The 21,911-nt window shown below is 27.1% G+C and overlaps 1 protein-coding gene across 5 annotated transcripts in view; it reads right to left on the reverse strand.

The window, feature by feature from the left end:
• The window catches only part of LOC132917264 (disintegrin and metalloproteinase domain-containing protein 11), a 235,925-nt gene extending 214,425 nt beyond the window's left edge, over positions 1 to 21,500 (reverse strand). For 2 of the 5 annotated variants that reach the window (XM_060977912.1, XM_060977915.1), the window contains exon 1: positions 20,689 to 21,498. In XM_060977912.1, the coding sequence (XP_060833895.1) occupies positions 20,689 to 20,794 (106 nt within the window). In that variant the 5' untranslated portion in view covers positions 20,795 to 21,498. Of the gene's footprint in view, positions 1 to 20,688 lie in introns of all 5 variants that reach the window. The other 3 variants (XM_060977914.1, XM_060977913.1, XM_060977917.1) reach the window with 3 other exon arrangements.
• Positions 21,501 to 21,911: the final 411 nt, after the last annotated feature.

The raw sequence follows: 21,911 nt of genomic DNA on the forward strand, positions 1-21,911 counted from the left end.
GAAGAGTGGTTTTAGTGAAATACATAATACCAGCGTTTCTCAGTGTTTTTTTTTTTATCAATGAGATCTTTTTTATGTCCAATTTCATTGTGGGACCTCTAATTTATTTCAATAGTTTAAATGCAACATTATATATATAAATATATATATATATACAAGTACAAAGATTGAAACAAAAATAATAATAATAATATTAATTTAATTCAAAATCGACAAAAAGTTCATTAACAGACAAACCGGATTTAATATTAAAAAAAAACTAAATTTTAATTAAAAAATGAAATGAATGGTATTGCCTCTTATTATTATAAATAAAATTAATATTAGGCATTACGGATAAAAGTTGAATTCTCATATCTGACATCAAGTTTGTTATAGTATTTTATTTTTGTTGGTACATGAACTGAGAACTCCATTTTACACATATACGTAAGTAGTTGCAGATACTAAATAATAAAATTGGCAACACGGTCTTTTGTGAAAATTGAGGATATTCGTCTTTTAAATTACACCAAAATTCCACTAATGGTATTAACTTAAATATGTCTTGCAATAATAAATCAGATATAATTTTAATAAAAAATTCATATTTCTTTACTGGCATAGTCGAAGATCGTATATTAACAATAGAGACGTTTTTAATCCACAGATTTAACCTAATGTTCATTTGGAAAATACTGATTGAAATTTAAAAGTTTCACTCAAATCATTCAGATTCTGAATAATTTCTTCGATAAACATATATTCTATTTCAACCGCTCCCAAAGCAATTTTATTAGTGGAAAGTAATCCCATTCGTTGAAATGCATGCAGATTTTCCAAATTTCTAACCTTTTCTTGAAAGAAAACAATTTTCCTGAGCAATAAACACATTTACGTATTTACCGTGGTGTGTGAAATTAAGTTTTATTAAATTTTATAAAAAATTTCACTTAAATAGTCAATTTTAAGTGCTAAGCCAAATTGTATCAAAGAATTGATCTTTTAATTCAAAATTAAGTTTAAAGAAAAAGCTCACATCTCGTCTTTTGGCTCAAAAATCTTTTCTCCAGATAATTACCTTACCTTAGTACGTAACACAAGAGAAACATATACTATATACACTTCTCATATCCTCACATAATATTTTAAACAAGTGATTATTTAAAAGCTAACATTTTATAAAGTTTATGATTTTGACAACCAGATCAAATATATTTTTATAGCTTTTTAAGACTGAGTTTATTTTAAATTATTACCCACTTACATCGATAATATTACTAACAGCTGAATATGAAACACGAGTAAACTTATAATACAATTTCTAGTTTTTAAAACTTCAAAGCTAAAACCAATTAAATTTATTGAGTAGTAAAAATGTATAACTTACGCGTAATTCACATGAACACAACTAAGACATGCTATCGAAAGACACGGTAATTTAGAAACTAAACCGTCATTATATATATCTGCTATAAATTTATAATTAAAAGGATACGTAATACGTCTTACTTTATTTGGCTAGAGAGTTCAATAGTCAGTTAAATAATCTCTATGGAACCCCAGGGTTCCACCGAACATAGTTTAAGAAACACTGTTCTTTACATAGTCAATCTTTCCATTATCCAACAATGCGCTCACGCACGCACACATACATGTCCCCAATCTGTAGTTGACGAGTAATATTTTTCACTAAAAGCATGACGCACAATGTACTTATTGTCCATTGTACAACAAAGCTAGTGTAAGAAAAAGTCTGAAAACATTTTATAATTCGCTATGAAGTTAACTGGAAATCGATCATCCCACTTTTATGATTTATTTGTTGCAATTTCGTAAAATCACATTTAAAAATGTTGTAACATTTTAAAATCAAATTTTAAGGGAAGATGAGAGTTAAAATTTGAAAACTTTTAATGATTGATTTCGAGTAGACCAATTTAAATATTTCTTTGGGTGTATTATCGAATTTATAATTCTATCAATACGATTATGGATTAAAACTTTATTTTAAATGTTATGTTTTCTTAAAAATATCTATGTTTTTCAAAATCATAAATATAATAGTATTATTTTCTTAGTGTTATTTTATCCACAGATGTATTTTAAAATATTTTTTTATAGATGACCTAACGCCAATCATAGGTACTTGTGTTATTGAAAATCTAACGATGGTAGAACACAGACAATCTTATCCTGTATATATTGTGAACAACCTTGGTATTTTTAATTAAATTTAACAAAATACAATTTATCATTCTACAACACGGAAAATCTTAAATCACTTGGAACCATAATTTTTCCTTCTAATTGTGAAATAATTACACAGCAACTAACATGAAACAACGTATTAACTATTTTGAAATATACATTACCTCCATAAAAATAATAATTTAGAAAAAACAATTAAAATGTATGTATCAACAACTATTCGATAATTCACGAACTATTCAATGTAGTAGAATTATTTATACAATGTTTGGTAATACTAAACCTTATACCTTTAATTAATGGAATTAATAAATCAAAAGGATAAGGTTAAAGTATAAATATGACATCAGGTGAGGTGCTTTTGTTACCCTGCTAGTGCGCACCTACATACATATTACAATGTCTCATCGTCATCGTCGTCATCATCGTCCCCGTACATACCCGATTACCGATTATATTATAATATGTATATATTATACTCTTCTATCTAGGTCCTGTGTAAACTTACATAACTAATTGAATACACAATAGAAATTAATAATTGAATATTTAAAATATTTACATAAATTAAATAGATAACTTAAATTTGTATGAAATATGAAAACAAGTATTGAAATTTACATAACAAAAATCTAAAGTACGTTATATAGTACAAGTTATTTAACATTTATAAAATGTTATTATTTTATATTTATCTCAAATTGTCTAGTATAAAATATTAATTAATATTAATTGTAGTGATTAAAGTTTACGTAATCTATCATTAACTTATGGTATATATTACACGTTAATAGAACAAAAAATTTCTTTGATCGTATTAAAAATTTAATTGTTGTTAAAATGAAGTAAAAAAATCCATAGCCACTCAACGAAATACTTTTTAAATGATTTGAAGAGTTGTAAGTGGATATCAAAGTTGAGTGTTTCATCGAGTATCCCAAGCCAATGATACTCTACTTGAAGAAAACGTCTAAATATTTATTGTAAACTTAAGATTCATCATCCAAGTAGCCGAAAAAACTCACTTTGAGAGATTAAAACCTCTTTTTCTTGATATTTAGCTTTTAGCAACTAATTAAGAGATAATCTAAAAATTATCAAATTATAACTTGATTAAATTTAAAAAAAAAAAACATAAACTTATATAATATGAATTTTATGTTAAAATTTGAAGCTGTATCTCTTATAGAGGATATTATATTCAAAATCTTATTTTATCGGAATTATTTAATTATAATTTTAAAATTGTATCATTAAAAATTAATATATATAATATATACGTGTCTATGGGTGTTTTTATGTAAATATAATAAAAAAGAGAGATGCAGGGATTTGGATAAACCATTGAGGCAAATGTCTTTAAATTTGATATCCATAACAAATCATTGAATTGGAAAATCGGTTCTTAGTGGTTCTCAATTTGTACAAAGAGAAGGTAAAGATTTTGCTAACAACAGATGTTTGTTTATACATTTCGTTGTCGAATATTTTTTTGTATTTCATATCTTAGTCATAAATGTTTTGAAAATTTATTTAAATGTTGTAAGTTTTCCAATCTATAAATATACTAAACACGTTTTAGATTCGAAAAAATAATAATAATCATGAAATAGCTAACCAAACAATATACAATTCTTATAGTGTAACAATTACAGTAGTATTCATAACACTTTGATAAAAGTCAATCTATATTTCTCGCAAAAACAATTATTCAAAATATTTAAAATTTAGAAAATTTTTGTTTTATACACTTAATCATTGAGACTGTGACTACTCACAACAAAAATATATAATAAGTCTGGTAAACTTCATACTCAAAGTTATACATTTTAAAATTAGTGCTAACACTTAATTAGTACTAAGTTTCGAAAATAGACTTTAAAATAATTTCTATTCTCTCTGAACACTTAATAACATACTTTCGGTCCATGAGACTATTCCCAGGGCCGCATTAATCCGTCGCTTGAAAAGACTGTTTGGCAAACAAATCAATACGCAATAGAAGGAAACCAATCTAACCGTGTTTCTCTCGTGAAATAACGTTTTTTCCGCCCTCTGCTTTCTTCCAACTATATGTCTCTTCTTTATCTTTTTTTTCTCTTGTCTCACTCTTTCTTTAGCTGGGCAAAACGAACGACAAAAATACTACGCCCTGATTGCTGCGCGACCGCAAGCCGTTCTTTTCAATTCGCTGAGGTCGCATTAGAACGCTCAAAAGGCACTTGATGATATTTTCTCTCTACTCCACTGGCTTAAAGGGGACGGGACCAAACTTCCAGCTGTACTAATAGTATTGAGTAGGTGTATGTTTTTCTCTTCACTACTTTTTTTTTTCATCAGGAAAACGTACCGAAAACTATTTCATTGTATATGTAGACGCCTGTTACTACATAAACAGGCCGTTAGGTCCAACGGTAAATAACGGGTTAAAGAACAGCCAAACTCCCCCTTTGAAGCTTTATATAAATAATAATAGTGTGTAGATAGGAGGCTAAAACATGTCGTAAATAACACCTTAAAAGCTCCCTTTTTCAGGAGTAAAATGCCCTTTCCCTCATCTTCACCATACAATTCTTCACGTCACCATGCAAGCAGATTCATTGTGAAAAGGTCGCACCTGAGCACTAAGCTCTAAAAACTAGCATTTCGTTTTCATAAATTATTCACCTTAGTCGAGGTGGTTTTTCTTAGAAATATTTATGCTTTTTTTATCTTCCGACCATTCCCTACATCTATGAAACATTAACCGTGCTGTTAGATTTACCGCCTTCAGAAAATAAACAATTTCCGGCGAAAAAATCACATTTCCCTGAAAACCCCTCTTCTTAAAAGTACTTTTCAAAAGTGAATCAAGGAACTGATTTTTTAACTTTGAACTTTAAAAATTATTAATTATTCTTACGGAATTCTATTTTAAATTCAACAACATAAATGTGCATAAATTCTTCATTAAAACATTACAATTCTTTATTTGTGTTATATATTATGTAAAATTATACATTATTAATATATATATGTATAAGTTATTAAATAATTATTATTTATTGACTTGAAGTTTAAAATATTCTTTTATTTCCCGATAAATAAACAAACTATTTTATACGCTCTTGTACATATCACTATAATTTGATTTATTTAAAATTATATACATAAATAACCACATAATTTATATTATTTGTAAATTATAACCCACCTATTAAAAATAATTACTAATTTCATATCAAAATATCTAAAAATACTTGCCTATAATTTATTTATTTAGATAAATATGCAATTTTTTATAATAAATAGCCAAATAGGTATTGTATTTAAATATATTTATTATTTATATTATAATTTAAATGGGGTATTTTATAGTGTTATTATTATTTTGTTTTTTTTTTTTTAACAATATTTTAAACTTATTATTCTTAATTTTATATTATAATTACAATAAATATTATAAATATTTTTCAAATTGTTTACACTATAACTATACAATATAAGTTATCATTAAGTCATACAATTTACTGACCTATAGACAATGTGGTTATTATTCACAAAAAGTATATAAAATACCTACGATGGGGTCTATAAAAATCTGATTACTACTTAAAATAAAATAACTGACGAGAGAGAAAATAGTTGAAGAAAAGTAAATAAATAATAAACAAAGCCAATAAAACAAAACATTGTGTATCGATAAATAATAATAAAAAAAAGATTCTGACCTTAAACGGAGAAAGCTATAAATTTTCATTAGTGTCGTTTTTACATTTTCCACGGGGGACAAAATAAAGTTTATAGCTTTGGATTTTAGTGCCCAGAGTGAAAGTTTCGACGCAATTCAATTGACTAAAATAATCGGGTAACGACTTTATACAAAAATGGATTATACCAAAATCAATTATTTTAATATTAATGTTTAAACTAGAACAATAATATTAAATAATTATTTATCTAAAATTTAAAGTGAGTACCATTTAAAATGTTATTAAATTGTTTTGTTATACAGTATACTCATATAATCCATAATATAGTCATTACTTTATCTTGTACTAGATTTATTGCAATCTATCTTATACAAGTAGTATAAAATATTTAGTATTTAAAAAAAAAAACATTTCATCATCATTTCAATTTTCATATGACTTTACGTATGCTGAATACACGTAATAAACGTCATAATAAAATTATATGGTGTTTTTAAAGATAATTTTAAAAGAAAATACTGTCATTTGTATATTTGAATAAATATAAAATATAATATTTGATAAAAATGAGAATTATATTTATTCAAAAGAAGTTGAAATGCTTTCACGTGAAATGATGAAGTAAAACGAAGGTAGGGAATTAGAATTTATCTAAAATTTAAATATAACTTTGTTGAAAAAGGTATCTTTATACTTTTTCTTAAATAAACACCAATGCATTTATACTTTGCAGAAGAATATCATTATGAAATGCTTTTATCATGTTATCTGTCATAAGAATGGAAGACTTGCAATATAAACAAAAATTAAAATTCATAGGTACATATATTTATTACGTTACAGTTGTCAGTATTTTACCAAAACATCAATATAATAGATACATTTTAAATATTCTTAGGCATAAATCGATAGTCTAATTTAATTTTAGTTAAATAATATAATTATTGCTTTCATCTAAGATTTCGGATACCTATATTACTTTTTTTTTATTTTAATAAGAACTCTTGATAAACTTAGGATAAATCGTTCATTTTTCAAAAAAACCCTCCATATACCTAAATATGAAACTTCCCAAAAATATACAACAATATAATATTATACATTATTTTATTTTTTGATAAATTATTTAGATTGATTATGTTATGTTTCCTAAAGGTTGACTATATTCACTTTAAACCAACCTTATCCTAAACTGAGAGAAGGCATGTTTTTGTTATTTCAGAGGCAAGTACTAAGTATACCATTACAAGAATTACTTAAGTATAGAAAGGATTTATATTAACTAAAAATATAAAGAATGGTGTTAAAAGTTTAACTAGTCTCAAATCAAAATTAAATTAGATAGTATGTATAATTTGTATGCTAATTGTTTGATTGTTATTCCTTTACGTAACTATGAAAATAACGATAAAAAAAGAAATAACCTTCTCAAAGTACCAATTTTGTTAAGTACTAATGTAGATCCAATATAATCTTCCCTCTACACAGAATTTAAAAATCTAATCTTTTTATAAATATAATTTAATATTTTAGTTAAGATTAATAAAACAAAAGCATAAACAATTTAAATAGTCTTTTAACAAGATACTGTTTGTTATACACAATATGTTTTTATATATTAACAAATTATTTAACTTATTAGCAAAAAAGAAGTATTTCAACTTATTAATTATACTACCATTTACACCTTTACATACATTTCATTCATATAATTTAAGTTTTATTTAATATTTATGTATATTATACTTTCATTTAGTTATTTCTAGTATAAAATTTAGTGTATATTAAATTTGTTTTAGTATATAATATTATAGTTATTATGCTGATATAACTCTAATCATACATAATTTTCTTATTACAATGACCCTTCATTCGTAATTAAAGACAAACAAGAAGTAAAGAGGAATTGAAATTAATACTGTGGACGTAGTAAACGAATAAAGTGAAATTATCAACTATCGATATTTGCAAAAAAAAAAGTATAAATTCATTGTGAGCTGTAATATAGTAAATGTATTAATTTATATTACAAGAGTAAATAATTGTATAACCTAAATAACATTAAATATCAATAATAAATCAATAATTTGTTTTTTAATATAGTGAGAATATTACAATATATTATAATATTTTAAATTAAAAACCTATACCATAAAAAGTAAAATACTTTTAAATAATCTCTCATTTATACATTTTTTTAAATAATAATAAAAAAAATATATTCACAACTTATTGATAAGTGATAACTATTTATTTTATTTCATTGAATACAGAATCTCAATTTAATTTATTTTTTTTATTTTCATATCACAATATCTATAAAAAATACATTAGCCCTCAGGTCAATATATAATTAAAGATTAATTTATACAAATATTATGTTTTTGTATAAGTAAAATATATTCAAATGCAACTATATAACTTAAAGTAACTATATATGTAGATAAGAAGATACTATACAGATATATAAATACAAAAATTTAATAGGTACTTAAACATTTTAAGATATATAACAAAACTTAAACATTAAACATTAACCTTTAAACTAATATTGTGGACCAAACAAACATAATATAATATCCTCAAATATAAAATGATAAATACTTGATTACTTTTATTTGAACTACCATCATAAATTATGAAATATAAAAATTATTTAAACAATCATTATGAATTAAATTTTTAAATAGTACATGTTGTGAAAAATCCGATCAGTATTTTATGCAAAAATCATTCGATGTGAAAATGTTCAATGTGCTGATTCCAGGCTTATCCGCTTGCATATGCAACTGGAATACTAATTTTGGCCAAGCGTAAATTAAACGACTGCTCAGCACAGACCGAATTAAACTTGAAATTCAAAATTGAATTGACGTAATTCTCTGCTTATGTCCCTTCATACACACACTCCCAGTATCGCAAAAGCATTAAAATGCTAATTGATTTTTCTCTTCTACACCGTGGATGAAAGCCCAATTTAATTATGATCCGCAGGCAAAGGCGATTAAATATAGCTTAGAATCATTTTCATATGCATATATAAAATAATAATAATACTAATAAATTAAATAATATGACCCTAATAAGTATAAATAAAAGTAAATTATTTTGTTGCGAAATATTTGTTATTAAAAAAAATTTAACCATTTCATTTCCATTTACAAGCAAATAGTTTTTTTTTTTAAACATTCAAATCCCATTAAATGTTCACGCTCAGTAAACCTTTCAGTCAAAAATAAAAATATATATATTTATGTGTTATATGCGATTTATATTTATTTTAAATGGTTGGAACAATTGTTCATAAAAAATTTAAAGAAATAAAAACTAAGTTTTAAAAAATAATGTTATGTATTATAGGAAATATAGTTTATTAAATAATAGACCTTTGATGTAAAAACCAAACTTTGAAGTTTTGATAAAAAGTATTGATAAACAGGTCTGTTTTAACTGTAAAATGAATTGCATAATAATATGCATAAAATAGAAATAATAATTTATTCATTGTTTTAAAAATCCATTATTATTTATTAAACTTAAAAACATCTATATTCTATAAAAATAATAATTTATATTGTGTCCATAATATATATATTACATTCAAAATATTCTAAATTATATAATATATTAAATATATATAATTTTTAATTTATATGTGTTATAAATGTTATAATAAATACAATGAAAATTTGTCACATGTATATTTATATATTGAATTATGATGAAGTTTCTCTGATGAAAAGGTTAGGTTATTTCATCCCATTATTCAATGTTATTTTATTTTGTTAGTTAATCTCATTGTTTAGCTGCATGTAACCGTTAAACTAATAAAAATATTGATAAAATGAATATTATTTAGATTTTAGATTCGAAACAAGGCTATCACATACTTTTTTTTGTGTCTGAAAAATTAAAATAAAATAATTTGCTCTAATCTTCGACATTGACATTTGAAAGTGATATTTCATAGTGAATTTGATCTATTTGATACTTAAGGGAATCAAAAAAGTTCTTTACTGAATTATTATGAAAAACTAGCAAAAACAGCGGGATACGAGAATTTTTATGGTACAAAATTAGTTTTCGACAAAAACAATTTTGGTATTTGGTTATAGATATTCAGAAATAAATAATAATTATTATTATTATTTCAGCCTATTTAATTAAAAAATTACCAATAATAGAATATAAGCCATCTCTTTAGAAATAAATGTTCATTCACCTGTATCTTATGAATCTTTCGTTCAGAATCGTTTTTTTTTATACTAGTACAATGACTGATTATTGAAATAAAATTCGATACATCCATTATAGTGACCTAAAGGCTCAAATTATATTGCAATAATATAACAAATACTTTATCTTAAATACTTAAATAATAACCCTAATAGTATCAAGTTGTATGACTAAAACACAGATAATGATTTTTTTTAGTAATATTATTCTACTGTTATCCTTGTATAGTACCACCAAAATAATTTTTAAGTGATATTACACAAATAAAACTATTTTACTAAAACCCCAGGTACAAAATAAATAAAAACGTATCATTAAATTTTCGCAATTAAATTTTGAATGCATGTAAACATTTACGTAAAGTAGACTATTTACATTCCATATTGGTCGTCAATCAATATTGTAAATTCGATGAAAACTTCAAGATTTTTTTGACAACTGTGAAAAGAAAGAAGGATTTGTACACTGACAGAAGAAATAAATTACCGTTTTATGCAAATTATAATAGTATGACGTAACACATACATTTATCATTTTTAATACTTTTTAAATTATTGAACAAAAGGTAAAATACAGTTGAAAGTGCCTTGATAATTTAAAAACATATAGGTACTATGTAGTACCTACTCGTATATTTAAAATTTAATTCGAGAATTATTTTCACAGAGAATTTAATTCAATTCTTTTTTTATAACTCCTGTCAGCCTATCAAATTTTTAAAAAAAGATTTTAAATTATTTTTCCCTACTTATTAGGTAAATTATAAATGCAATATAATGCTAATAATAAAATTATATGCTCACAATTTACAACATAACAACTTTAACTGAATATTAATTTTTAATAAATTTAAATACTGACAAATTACAATATAGGTAATTGAATATTTTCCACGAAGTAATTTATATGTATGATAGGCGATAGCCTAAAGGTATGTACTTAAAAAATATCAACCTAAGCAATTATTCAATTTGCAATATATCTACTTACTGTAACGGAAAATTCTGACCACTCAATAAAAACGGTCCTTTTTAGGACATCAGTATTAAATCTACTCCAAAATCATTCTGAAATCCCTTTCACTGTCAAATAATATATAAGATGTCCTAACACACCCTGATAAAAACACATGACTGAGTAATATAATCATTTGCAAGGTAGTGTGAGAGTAACAAAGAACTAAGAAGACTTTCATGTTACTTATGCACTCGTCAGGAAACGGTGCGGTTATCAAATAGCTACAATTTACCCGACCAACAAGTTTCTATTATTTACTACTGACCTCAATCAACACTTCTCAGCCTCAAAAGTTAAGAAGCAAGATTTAAAATTACATAATACAACCAGCCTATACTCTACAGTTATCAAGTTATCTAGAGAACACAGTGATAACGACTAGCAACAACAGATTCTCTATTGTAAACTCTCAAGAAATTATCGATAAAACAACCACAGTAACCAGTACCGGTATAACAGACAAGTCGATAGGAGGTCCCTAAGAGCGGTGAATATTCAGAATCCAAAGGTATTCACCGTCAGACAACCTAGCAATTGTTTTCCGGAATACAGTCGATCGAAAACTAGTACCAAACAGTTACTTAGTTACCATTACACCTACAAGTGTCTCCCGTTGCTGCAACGATCCAGAAACCTATTGTAACCATTCCGGGAGCTAATACGAGTGGATACGATGTTGGCAAGAACCACACCCAAACTTACCCATCGACCGGTCCAGTATAACGTAATAGTGATTATGATGGTTTTACGACTTCGCGTCGATGGATATATTTGCCATCCTCAAGGATGAGCAGAAAATCTTACAGATGCTCAGTTTGCCCAACCGATAAGCAAACCAAAACCGTCTACATTTTCAATTATTAAGACCAACAACCGACACTGTTCCATAACAAAAGTAGTCTCTTTAGGGACACATTTTTAAAGGCCATCTTCCATACTGAGTTTATTTTATATCAATATATAAGACTTATATAAGAATGATAGAACGTGATTGGCCCAAAATCCAGTAGCACAACTAAAACTTGGGAGGTTACATAAAAAAAAAATTTTCACTACTCAAAAATTGTACTGCAATTAAGCAATATACACATGGGAATGATACATTATGATAAATGAATATCTAACAAATACGTTACACAGCTTAATTCAATAAATTATTTGTATTCACAAGTAACTTTCACATTAAGTTTATATTTATTTATTCAAATAAAATGTTTAATAAAAATATTTTAGTAATATAGAGTTATACAATATTAAATCATTAATCGATTCTTTGTTATCTTAGGTACCTAGCTTTATTAAATATATATTATATACTCATGTTTTCAGTTTCTTCATTATAATAATGTTTGTGTTTTTTTTTTTATATATTAAATAATTCTGTATTTCTATATTATTTTTGATCCATAACACAGTTTTAAAATTTTTTACATTATTATTTAAATGTTTATAAGTAATAAGTTTATTGCGCAAAAAAATTATAAAACAAACACCAAGTTAAAAAGACTAATAAATGAATAATTAACATGATTCAGGATTCACTCACACCAATGCACAGATTGTAATAACGTACATTTCCCTAGCCCCCACCACATTCAGAATATTTCAATATTTTTATTTGTATTAAATCGTAAATATACTCGTATTATATATTTTTTCAATCACTATACTAAAGTACCAAATGTCGAGATCGAATTGACAGTTATCAAATATCTTCTACATATCACATAAAAAAAAATGAAGGTAGTATTTATTTTATTAATAAATTATTGCGTTATTATATTACTATAATAATATACGTATATTAAATGAAGTAATTTAGCTAGGTATTCAAAATTCCCAATTTAATAACTTATCTTAAATTTATTCTATTAAAATAATATGTGAACATCGTATAAACGTTATTTTTTAGTAGAATATTGTATTTATCATAACATTTATTAATACAGCTGTCGGTAATATCAGCAATACGAGGATAACGAATTATACTAATATTAAATTATATAAGATTTTGAACATTGAATACCTACAGGCTACAATTAAACATACATTTTATTATATTACTTTTTCTATGTTTAATTCTGTGCTACAATGGCATAAAATAGGCACAAAACTACAAAATATTACATATGTATTTAAAATAAATAAAAAAGGTCACGGAAGGATACAGTGCCCATATTTATTCCATATTACACCAGTGCCGAAATTCGTCATTTCATAGGCAACGCGTCGTTTAAATACGATAAATAAACTGTTATTTTTTTAAATAAATTATACAAAAATTTCATACTTTTTCGTAATGAAGTTAAAGAAACATCATAAACTTCATTATATTATATACATTATACTTATTATGTATATATATATATATATATATATATATAAACATGTATGATAAATTCAGTACAAAAGTTATATTATTTGATATATTTTACAACAACCAACACAAAACGACTTAGAATAAGCATTACAAAATTGAAAAAGTATAACGCAATGGTTAATGTAATAGTGTAATACCCTATTCACTATTGCCACCGGTCACAGAATACAATATATTATAGTTAATTCATTTAACGTGCGTTAGAAATAGCTATAAATTACATATTACATAAAACTATAAAAGTACAATATAATAATCTAAAATAATAATTTAGTAAGGCTCAAATTTTCGTGCATGTTTGTCATAACGCGTATTTTTCTAGTACTTCATTTTAATAATAATTGGTTTCGTTGTCACATTTCTTAATATATTTTGTTTTTTATTCCACGCTTTTCCTCCGGGGGTAGGTTTTCTCTTCTGTTCGTCGCATTTTATCTTTTTTTTTTTTACAAAAACTCTATCTGGGATAATAAAATGGTCCCCAGGCGAATGGTATACATTCATTCTTGTCATTCCGTTGAATTATACGTTTCACCCTCAAATAATAATTAAGATACGAAAAACCCGTTTTGAAAATCCACACTTCCTTCGTTTTGGTATTGTAAGCAACGATTCGTTTAACTTGCTAGTAACCCACTGTATGCACTGAATGTTACTGATTCTTTACACTAATTAATTAAGAAAACAAAAAACAAAAAACTGTAAAAAAATCTGTTTGAATATTTATACATTTCAATGATTTTATATAGTTTATGGAATATTGTCAAAAGTAATTTAGTCTGATAAATAGAAATTAATGGAAGCTCATGGAATTTTCACTAAACAACCTGCATGTTGACTTCAAAATAATAAATATCATTGTAAAATTAACTCTTTCCTCTCGCTTGGAACCAGCACTAAATACAATAATGATAATTAAATAATTATTAAGCTTAGTGTGCACATTTTTGATAGATTTTAACTATTATTTATAGATTGGAGACTAAATATTTTAATTTCTTTTAAAGATTCCCTGAACTTAAAAAACATATAAACCATTAGAAATTGTTATCAAAACATGAAAGGTTAAAAGAACATGATTCAACTTTATATTTGAAATTCTAAATAAAATAAAAACAATTTCGTGTGCTATCTAATATTTTATATTGTATTATAGGTAATATAAGACAGTGACCACTGTTAAGCATCTACACTAACAAAACGTAACACAATTACCGTCACTCCTTTAAAAATTGGATTTCTTTCAATTCTTGTTTCAAAACTCTGTGAAGTGCACAACATTGACTTTGACTGACATATTATCCACATAAACGTATACAAACACACCCTTTTACCTCAATATAATCTCAGACCCGTCATCTGAAATAATTTTCAACATTTTAAATCCCAAAGTGTAAAGATGATGTTGAATAATTCACGAGTTGAATCAATCTTGTTGTGATGAGTAGGGAACAGGGAAGGGATATCAAGGGCACAGAAACCCGGTGATATCAATTAATATAAAACTGACTGAGTAGAGAGGAAATAGGTTTGCTCACTAACGAGCAGTGCGATGCGGTAGTCTTGGCCATTAGAAATTCAAATTTTTACTTGAACCCCCTCCACCACTACCATTGTTGCTATGAACACATTACCAAGACCGAATAAATTACTTCTGAACATAGGGAAGGGGGCCGCTTGTTACGCTTAGAGGTGCAAGTTATGAATGGTACCGACAACTTCCACGCCCGCCACCATCCGTACTTACCACCACAAGTCACTACTACCAGTAACCAGTACAAGACAAGTTTGTATTGTCTTGTAGAAACTATTCAAATTCGAACAAGAGCTGAGCCCGATGGGACCGCAAACACGTCTCGTGATGATAATAGACTTTCTCGACGTTCGACCGCACCGATCCAGAGCATTGTATATTATTACATCTTCAACGAGCACAATAGTTCGTTGATTAAAAATGACACTATATATCTATATAATATACATATCTACAGTACTGAGTATTTTCTAATCATACTATTGGAAAGGTGAAAGCTCAGATTTCATTGGTTTTATTTAAGCTATATAATAACTATAATACAATTTTTTTTTTAAATATAAATGATTAATCTATACAACAATAATTATACTCGAGATAAATTTATTTTATGAAAAATTATAAATTAAGTATGAACAAGATCTCAAATCTTATTATTATAATTAGTAAATAGTTTGATAGTCACTATGTATTATAATTTAAATACATTTATAAATGTAATCAATTAATTACATGCAAAAAAAGTACTTGCAATGAATAAAATATTTCAATTATTTAAAAATTTAAAAGTATAATTAACATTTTTAATTCAAAGCGTAAGTACTTTGTAAAATATCTTTTCAAATATTTAAATATATAATAATATACTATAGATACTAAAAATATTAAATTTGTAAGTTTTTATTATTTAAAAAGTACTTTTTATAATTAAAAATATTAGTTATGTTGACTAACTCGTTTAATATTGATAAAAAAAAAATAATAATGTCCAAAGTAGATATACATTTCATAACAATCAACAAATATTAATTTCAATTTCATGAAACATTTTTATTATTTAGATACTCATTACACTTTAATATTTTCCAAAACTACTTTAAAAAAATACATTTATAACATTTATTTTACGAAGGGGTTGAGTTAAACATATTATATAAAACATAAATTATAAGTTAATATTAATACTGTACTGTATAGTGTTACCTACTATTACTATTTTTTTTTTTATCATAAGCAAACCACTTATACCCTTTTACTCATGTTCAAACCACTAAATACAGGTGTTTTATAAAATTGTAAGTATTCTCATGGGCATTCTACGAAAAAATAACATTTTTTAATTTTATTTCGGGTACCTAGGTATATAAAGTTATCATTGCAAATATTAGTTTTCATAAATATTTAACTAAAAGAGAACGTAAAAATAATCCTTATAAAATACATTTATTGGTGTAATAATATTTAATTGTTTTTTTTCACTACTTTACCAACATTCAAAATTGTCTACTATTTACTTTCACAAAATTGCATTTCACTTATCAAATTCTTGAAATATTAAATATGTATACATTTTTATATATTTATTAACTCTTAGAGTCACCAATGTTATTTGAATGTAGAAAGTACAATAAAATAAAGAATATTATCTTTTCGTTTTGATATTCTATACAATTATATATTACCATTTTTAGCTATATAGTTCCGATAGACAATATAAATGTTCTATAATAATCATTCAGTAGCTTATTTTACAATAACAATAAATATTTACATACAATATTAAATACTCAAACATCAATATAAATCATTTTTTTATAATATAGGATAATTTCTGAATTATTAATATTATATTAGACTGTTACGAACACAAACATTGCAATACAAACTCCTCAAGTATTAAATTACATTTTACGATATTATTTGGTAGCCAAAAATTATTTTTCAAAAATATTTTCTCATTTAGGCACTATTTAGATATAAAATAGAGGGCAGGTTTCTATAGATTTAATGAACTAGGTTTAGTGGATTTGTTTGAAGACCAAGAGGAGGGGTTGAAATATGGGATTATGTTTTCCATTAGCGTTCCATTAGCGTTTCGGACACAAGGATTCGCCACGAGAGCTTTTCTGGGTACCACAACCGGAGCCCTTTCTCCAAAACAAAACGTCTCCTACGAGCATACTGTTTCTCCGATTGCGCAACGAAATGTTATTCCATTGGGATTTTATTGTATTCACAAAAAATACCACTTGAGATATTACTTCTTTTTCCCCTGTGTATTCTTTTTAGATAGCAAAAATCTATTAATATATTTTAATGCTTATAAAGTTTTATATTTTTTTATGTGTGTCTTTAAGCTTTTATTATACCTCCTGCATATTTTTAATATTTGAACTTACGATAAAAAATAAAAACAAATATGAATTTAATTCAATATTAATTGACTTAAAAGTTAACAGTTTACTGTGTTAATGTTTACTGAAGAATAATTCAGGTTAATAAAACTCGGAGCTTAGCTGTAATGAAACGGCATTATAAAATATTCAATAACCAAACAAATAAAGTTAAGTAAAAAAAAGAAAGGAAGTATATCACCGATATAAAAATTCAAAAGTACTTTAATATTTTAATTATTGTATACAATTTTTATTTTTTGTAGACTAAAAAATAATACAAGGTAATATATAATATGCATAATTTAACCCAGAACATGATAAATTAATAATAGTATGATATAAACTACGTGATTATTGACTATAATAAATTATTGTCATCAGTTATACTAGTCAAAATTGTACACATCATGTATAACATACAACAATTAAATATAAGCGTATAGATAATCAATTATAATATATACAATATGAATAATTCACATTTTTAATTTTACATAACAAAAAACAATTAACAACTTCATTAGTTGAGTAATAACTATGATATTTAAAATTAACAAGTATATTCTCATTAATTCTAAAACTATTCCTATTTAAAAAATTTGACGATATTATAATCAAAGAATTTCACGTTTAAAGTACCGCTAAAACCATAAACCGGATATAATTTTTAAAGCACTATCCCCTTTGAAAAAAAAAAAAATAATCACAGACAAAGCTAATAATTTTCATCGTATAGCCAATACATACGAGAATAATACCTTATGTACATTGTACACAAACGATAAGGTTTACAAAATTATTTGGTAAAATATATTTATCATAAAGAGTACGAAATATTATAAAATGCGTCATGAAGATATACAGCGAGTATATAATATTACTTAGATCCATGCATAGTTGACCAAATGCACATTGTACATGGAAAACAAGACTTAAAGGAAGGCTCAGATAAAAGAATTTTATTATACTCCAGTATATTATTATCAAACATTTTTAAAGCTCAAGTAACTTTATTCAATGTGAATTTATTTATGGATGTATATAAAATCTACTTATAAAAAATGATAAAGGTTTTACCATTCATTACTAGGTAAGAAGATATTATTAGAATTGTGAAATGTGGTTTTAAAACCATGTCCAATGAAAATTCAATAATTAAAAATGCACTATAGCTCCATTAGCAACCGCATGTATAATTTGTATTGATCAGATATTATGTAAAACCAAAACCCAATTAAATAACAAGTATATTAATTGTATATTTGTATTGTTGTCATGTTCGTTTTATGAACCAATATTTAATGGTTTATTGTTTTTGAAAAGCGGATGTAGATCCATTTTGTTTCATTAAATAATATTTTTTTCTAAATATTATTTAATGGTGCGCAAAAAATAAGGTACTTTCATAAACTCGTATAATTAAATTTTACAATATTGTTTCAATTATTTCTTATATATATTTAAGATATCGAATAATTGAATAATAAATTTCATGTCTCAAAACGATAGATTAAAAGACAATACTAGAGAATACCATTGTTTTAAAACTGTTATTTATTTCAGTAATTAACAATGATATTCGAGCTCTTATTAGTAGCATAATATCTATTTCACTTCCTATATAGATTCAGTATTGCATATCTAATTGCAGGGTAGTAGTCAATATGGAAATATTCATTTGAATGATAAATTATTGAATTGACTATTTTATTCAACCCACCTAGTGGTGGTAGTAATGTATTACAACTATTATCGTATTAATTTTCAAGAACATCACATATCAAATTTTTAAAGAGAAATTTAAATAAATAATTTTTTATAAAAACATGATGATTTAAGCATAATATTAAATACATTCTTAGAGTTATTAACTTGGCCTCAAGCCAGTTAGTTATTATTGTGAAATTACAAAATATAAATATGAACAATTTTTATTGTTTTGTATGTTTTTAACAGGCCATATTATAAGCATAATAATTTTCTATTTTGGTTATTATTTCTATTATATTACTACACATTGGGCTAGCCCATTTTGTTATAAATAAATAATTACGTGACCAAACCGTTAGGTTTAAGTTAAGCAATCGAAACGATATAGTAGATCTCATTATTCATGATCTGTGGAATTTAAGCATTACACTTACACAAAATATACAGACGGACATTTAAGTCTCCTTAGCAGTGTCACGTTATAATATTAATATAATAATTATAATGTAATTAAAAAGTACACACAATGCCGAAATGCATTTACTACGATGATTGTTCATATTCTAGAATAATTCATAATTATTTATATATATTTATAAATTAATATTTCTTTGTCTGTCCTTTAAACTCAAAAACTATTTAATGTTTTCAATTAAAGTTATAACAATTGATTCCTCGAGACTCCGAGGGTGTTTATTTCATCAACTCCTATACGGTGCTACCTATACCTAAATCTTTCTATAAGGTGGCTTACACATAAATTTAGTTTTGGCTCATAAACATTGAATATTTTCTGGTTTATTAAAATTATTTCTGTTGACCACATACTATATTAATATTATAATTAATAAAAAAAATTGACATATAACTATTATTACTATAATATAATATTTAAGGTAAAACAGACATTAAAATCAAATACTTATGAACAAAAATATAACGATTACATTTATGATGTGTAATTCTGGAAATATTTTTATAGTTCGATATAAATACAGACGAATATCGTTCTTAACAATATTGGATTTACGCCGGATATTAAGCTTTTGTTGAATTTATCTCTAATATTTTGTATTTACATCGAAAATATAATATAATGTCCAGAATTTAGAAGCGGCACAGTCATAAAACAAATTCTTTCAATTGTTGTGTGTGTATTATATTATATGTCAACTGAAGCAAAACGGAAAACGACGATTAGTGAGATTAATTTCAAGCGGGGTGCGAAGTCCGGTAATAGCTGCAGCTATATAGTTATATGTTACATTATTATAATATATTAATTTAACTGTACATTACCACCTACACGCGTAGATAAGATAAATGATAACGTCCATACAATGCATGTATGGTTCTCTCGTTTTGTCGTTCAATAGAACACTTTTCGAAAACTCGTATGAGGGGTAAGGGGGGGGCTCTCTAACGCTAACACCGTGAACACCGAACCGAAAGGCTCGTTCCGATTCGCCTGCGGGGACGTGCGCTAAACACGTATGGGCGCCGTAATTCAATTATTGTACAGTGAACACAAACCTCGTTTGTTGTGGACGTTCGAGGACGACGTGGCAGCTCGGCCGGCCGGCAGCACGGTCGTGGCGCACAACAGCAGGACACCCAGCCGCACGTACAACGACAGCATGGCTCATTTGCAGCGCACATGACCACCGACCACCATCGTTCACGTTGTCACGCGGCGCCGAGATCCCTCCACGAAGCCGGTTTCTTATCATACGCTTCGGCACTCGCACCACATCCGTCGTACCATCGCGCGTGCGATCGACTCGCGAACCCCCCCGGCGGGCACCACGACCCCCACAAAATGAAAACGACCGATTCGCGTACAACTTCGACGGGTACCGATGATAATAATAATAATAATAATACTGTGAATATCAAATTATATTATATATTATTATGTCGTGAGCGGACGGCGCGGCGTTAGAAGCGACGTTTGTGCGTATGTGTGTGTGTGTGTGTGTTTGCGTGTGTGCGTAAGAGTGTGTATGTGTGTGTATGTGTGTGTGTGTGTGTGTGTATGTGTGAGAGAGAGGAATGAGGTGTTGACGTGGTCGTGTATACGTTAAGTGATTTTTTTTTTTTTTTTTTTTTTAATTATTATTTATTACGAAACGATAGATCGAAACCCTATGCGCGAGAAACCGGGGGGCGGTCTCGGGACAACAGTCGCACAGCGTACAGTTCGCCGATCTGTGTGTGCAAGGTTCCGCGTTACGGGGTACGGTGGCGCGGGCAGCCGTTCACCGGCGCTTTTGGGTCATGCGCGCTGCCCGGGCGCCTAGGGATAACCGCCGCGTTTCGCCGCCGGGACGCAGCACCATCTCGGCCCGGCGGCAGGCGTGTGCGTCATTGCCGCCCGCCTGTCCGCCCGCCCGCCGCCATACACCTGGCTCCCGCGACGAGATGTGATCGCCGGTCGCCACAGCCGCCGCCTGCCCGTCCACCCGCTTGCCTTTATTCGCACTCGACCTATTTCAGTTCCTCTCCCGCCTATAATAACTCGTGTACTCGTGGCGGCGTTTCACTAAATATATATATATATACACTCTGCTCCCGCCCCCCGCGTCCCACCACCCACTCCAATCGTTTCCCCTGCACCCTATGTGCGTCCACTGCAGCCGTTATACCTATCTCTATCTCGGTCTCTCTGCATCCACTCTGCAGTGCACCGCGTAGCCAATCGGTGTTTTCGCATAACAATGGTATATCGCCGCCGCCACATATACGCTCACGACAAT

The sequence above is a fragment of the Rhopalosiphum padi genome, chromosome 1 (assembly GCF_020882245.1).
Source record: "Rhopalosiphum padi isolate XX-2018 chromosome 1, ASM2088224v1, whole genome shotgun sequence".
Taxonomy (NCBI): domain Eukaryota; kingdom Metazoa; phylum Arthropoda; class Insecta; order Hemiptera; family Aphididae; genus Rhopalosiphum; species Rhopalosiphum padi.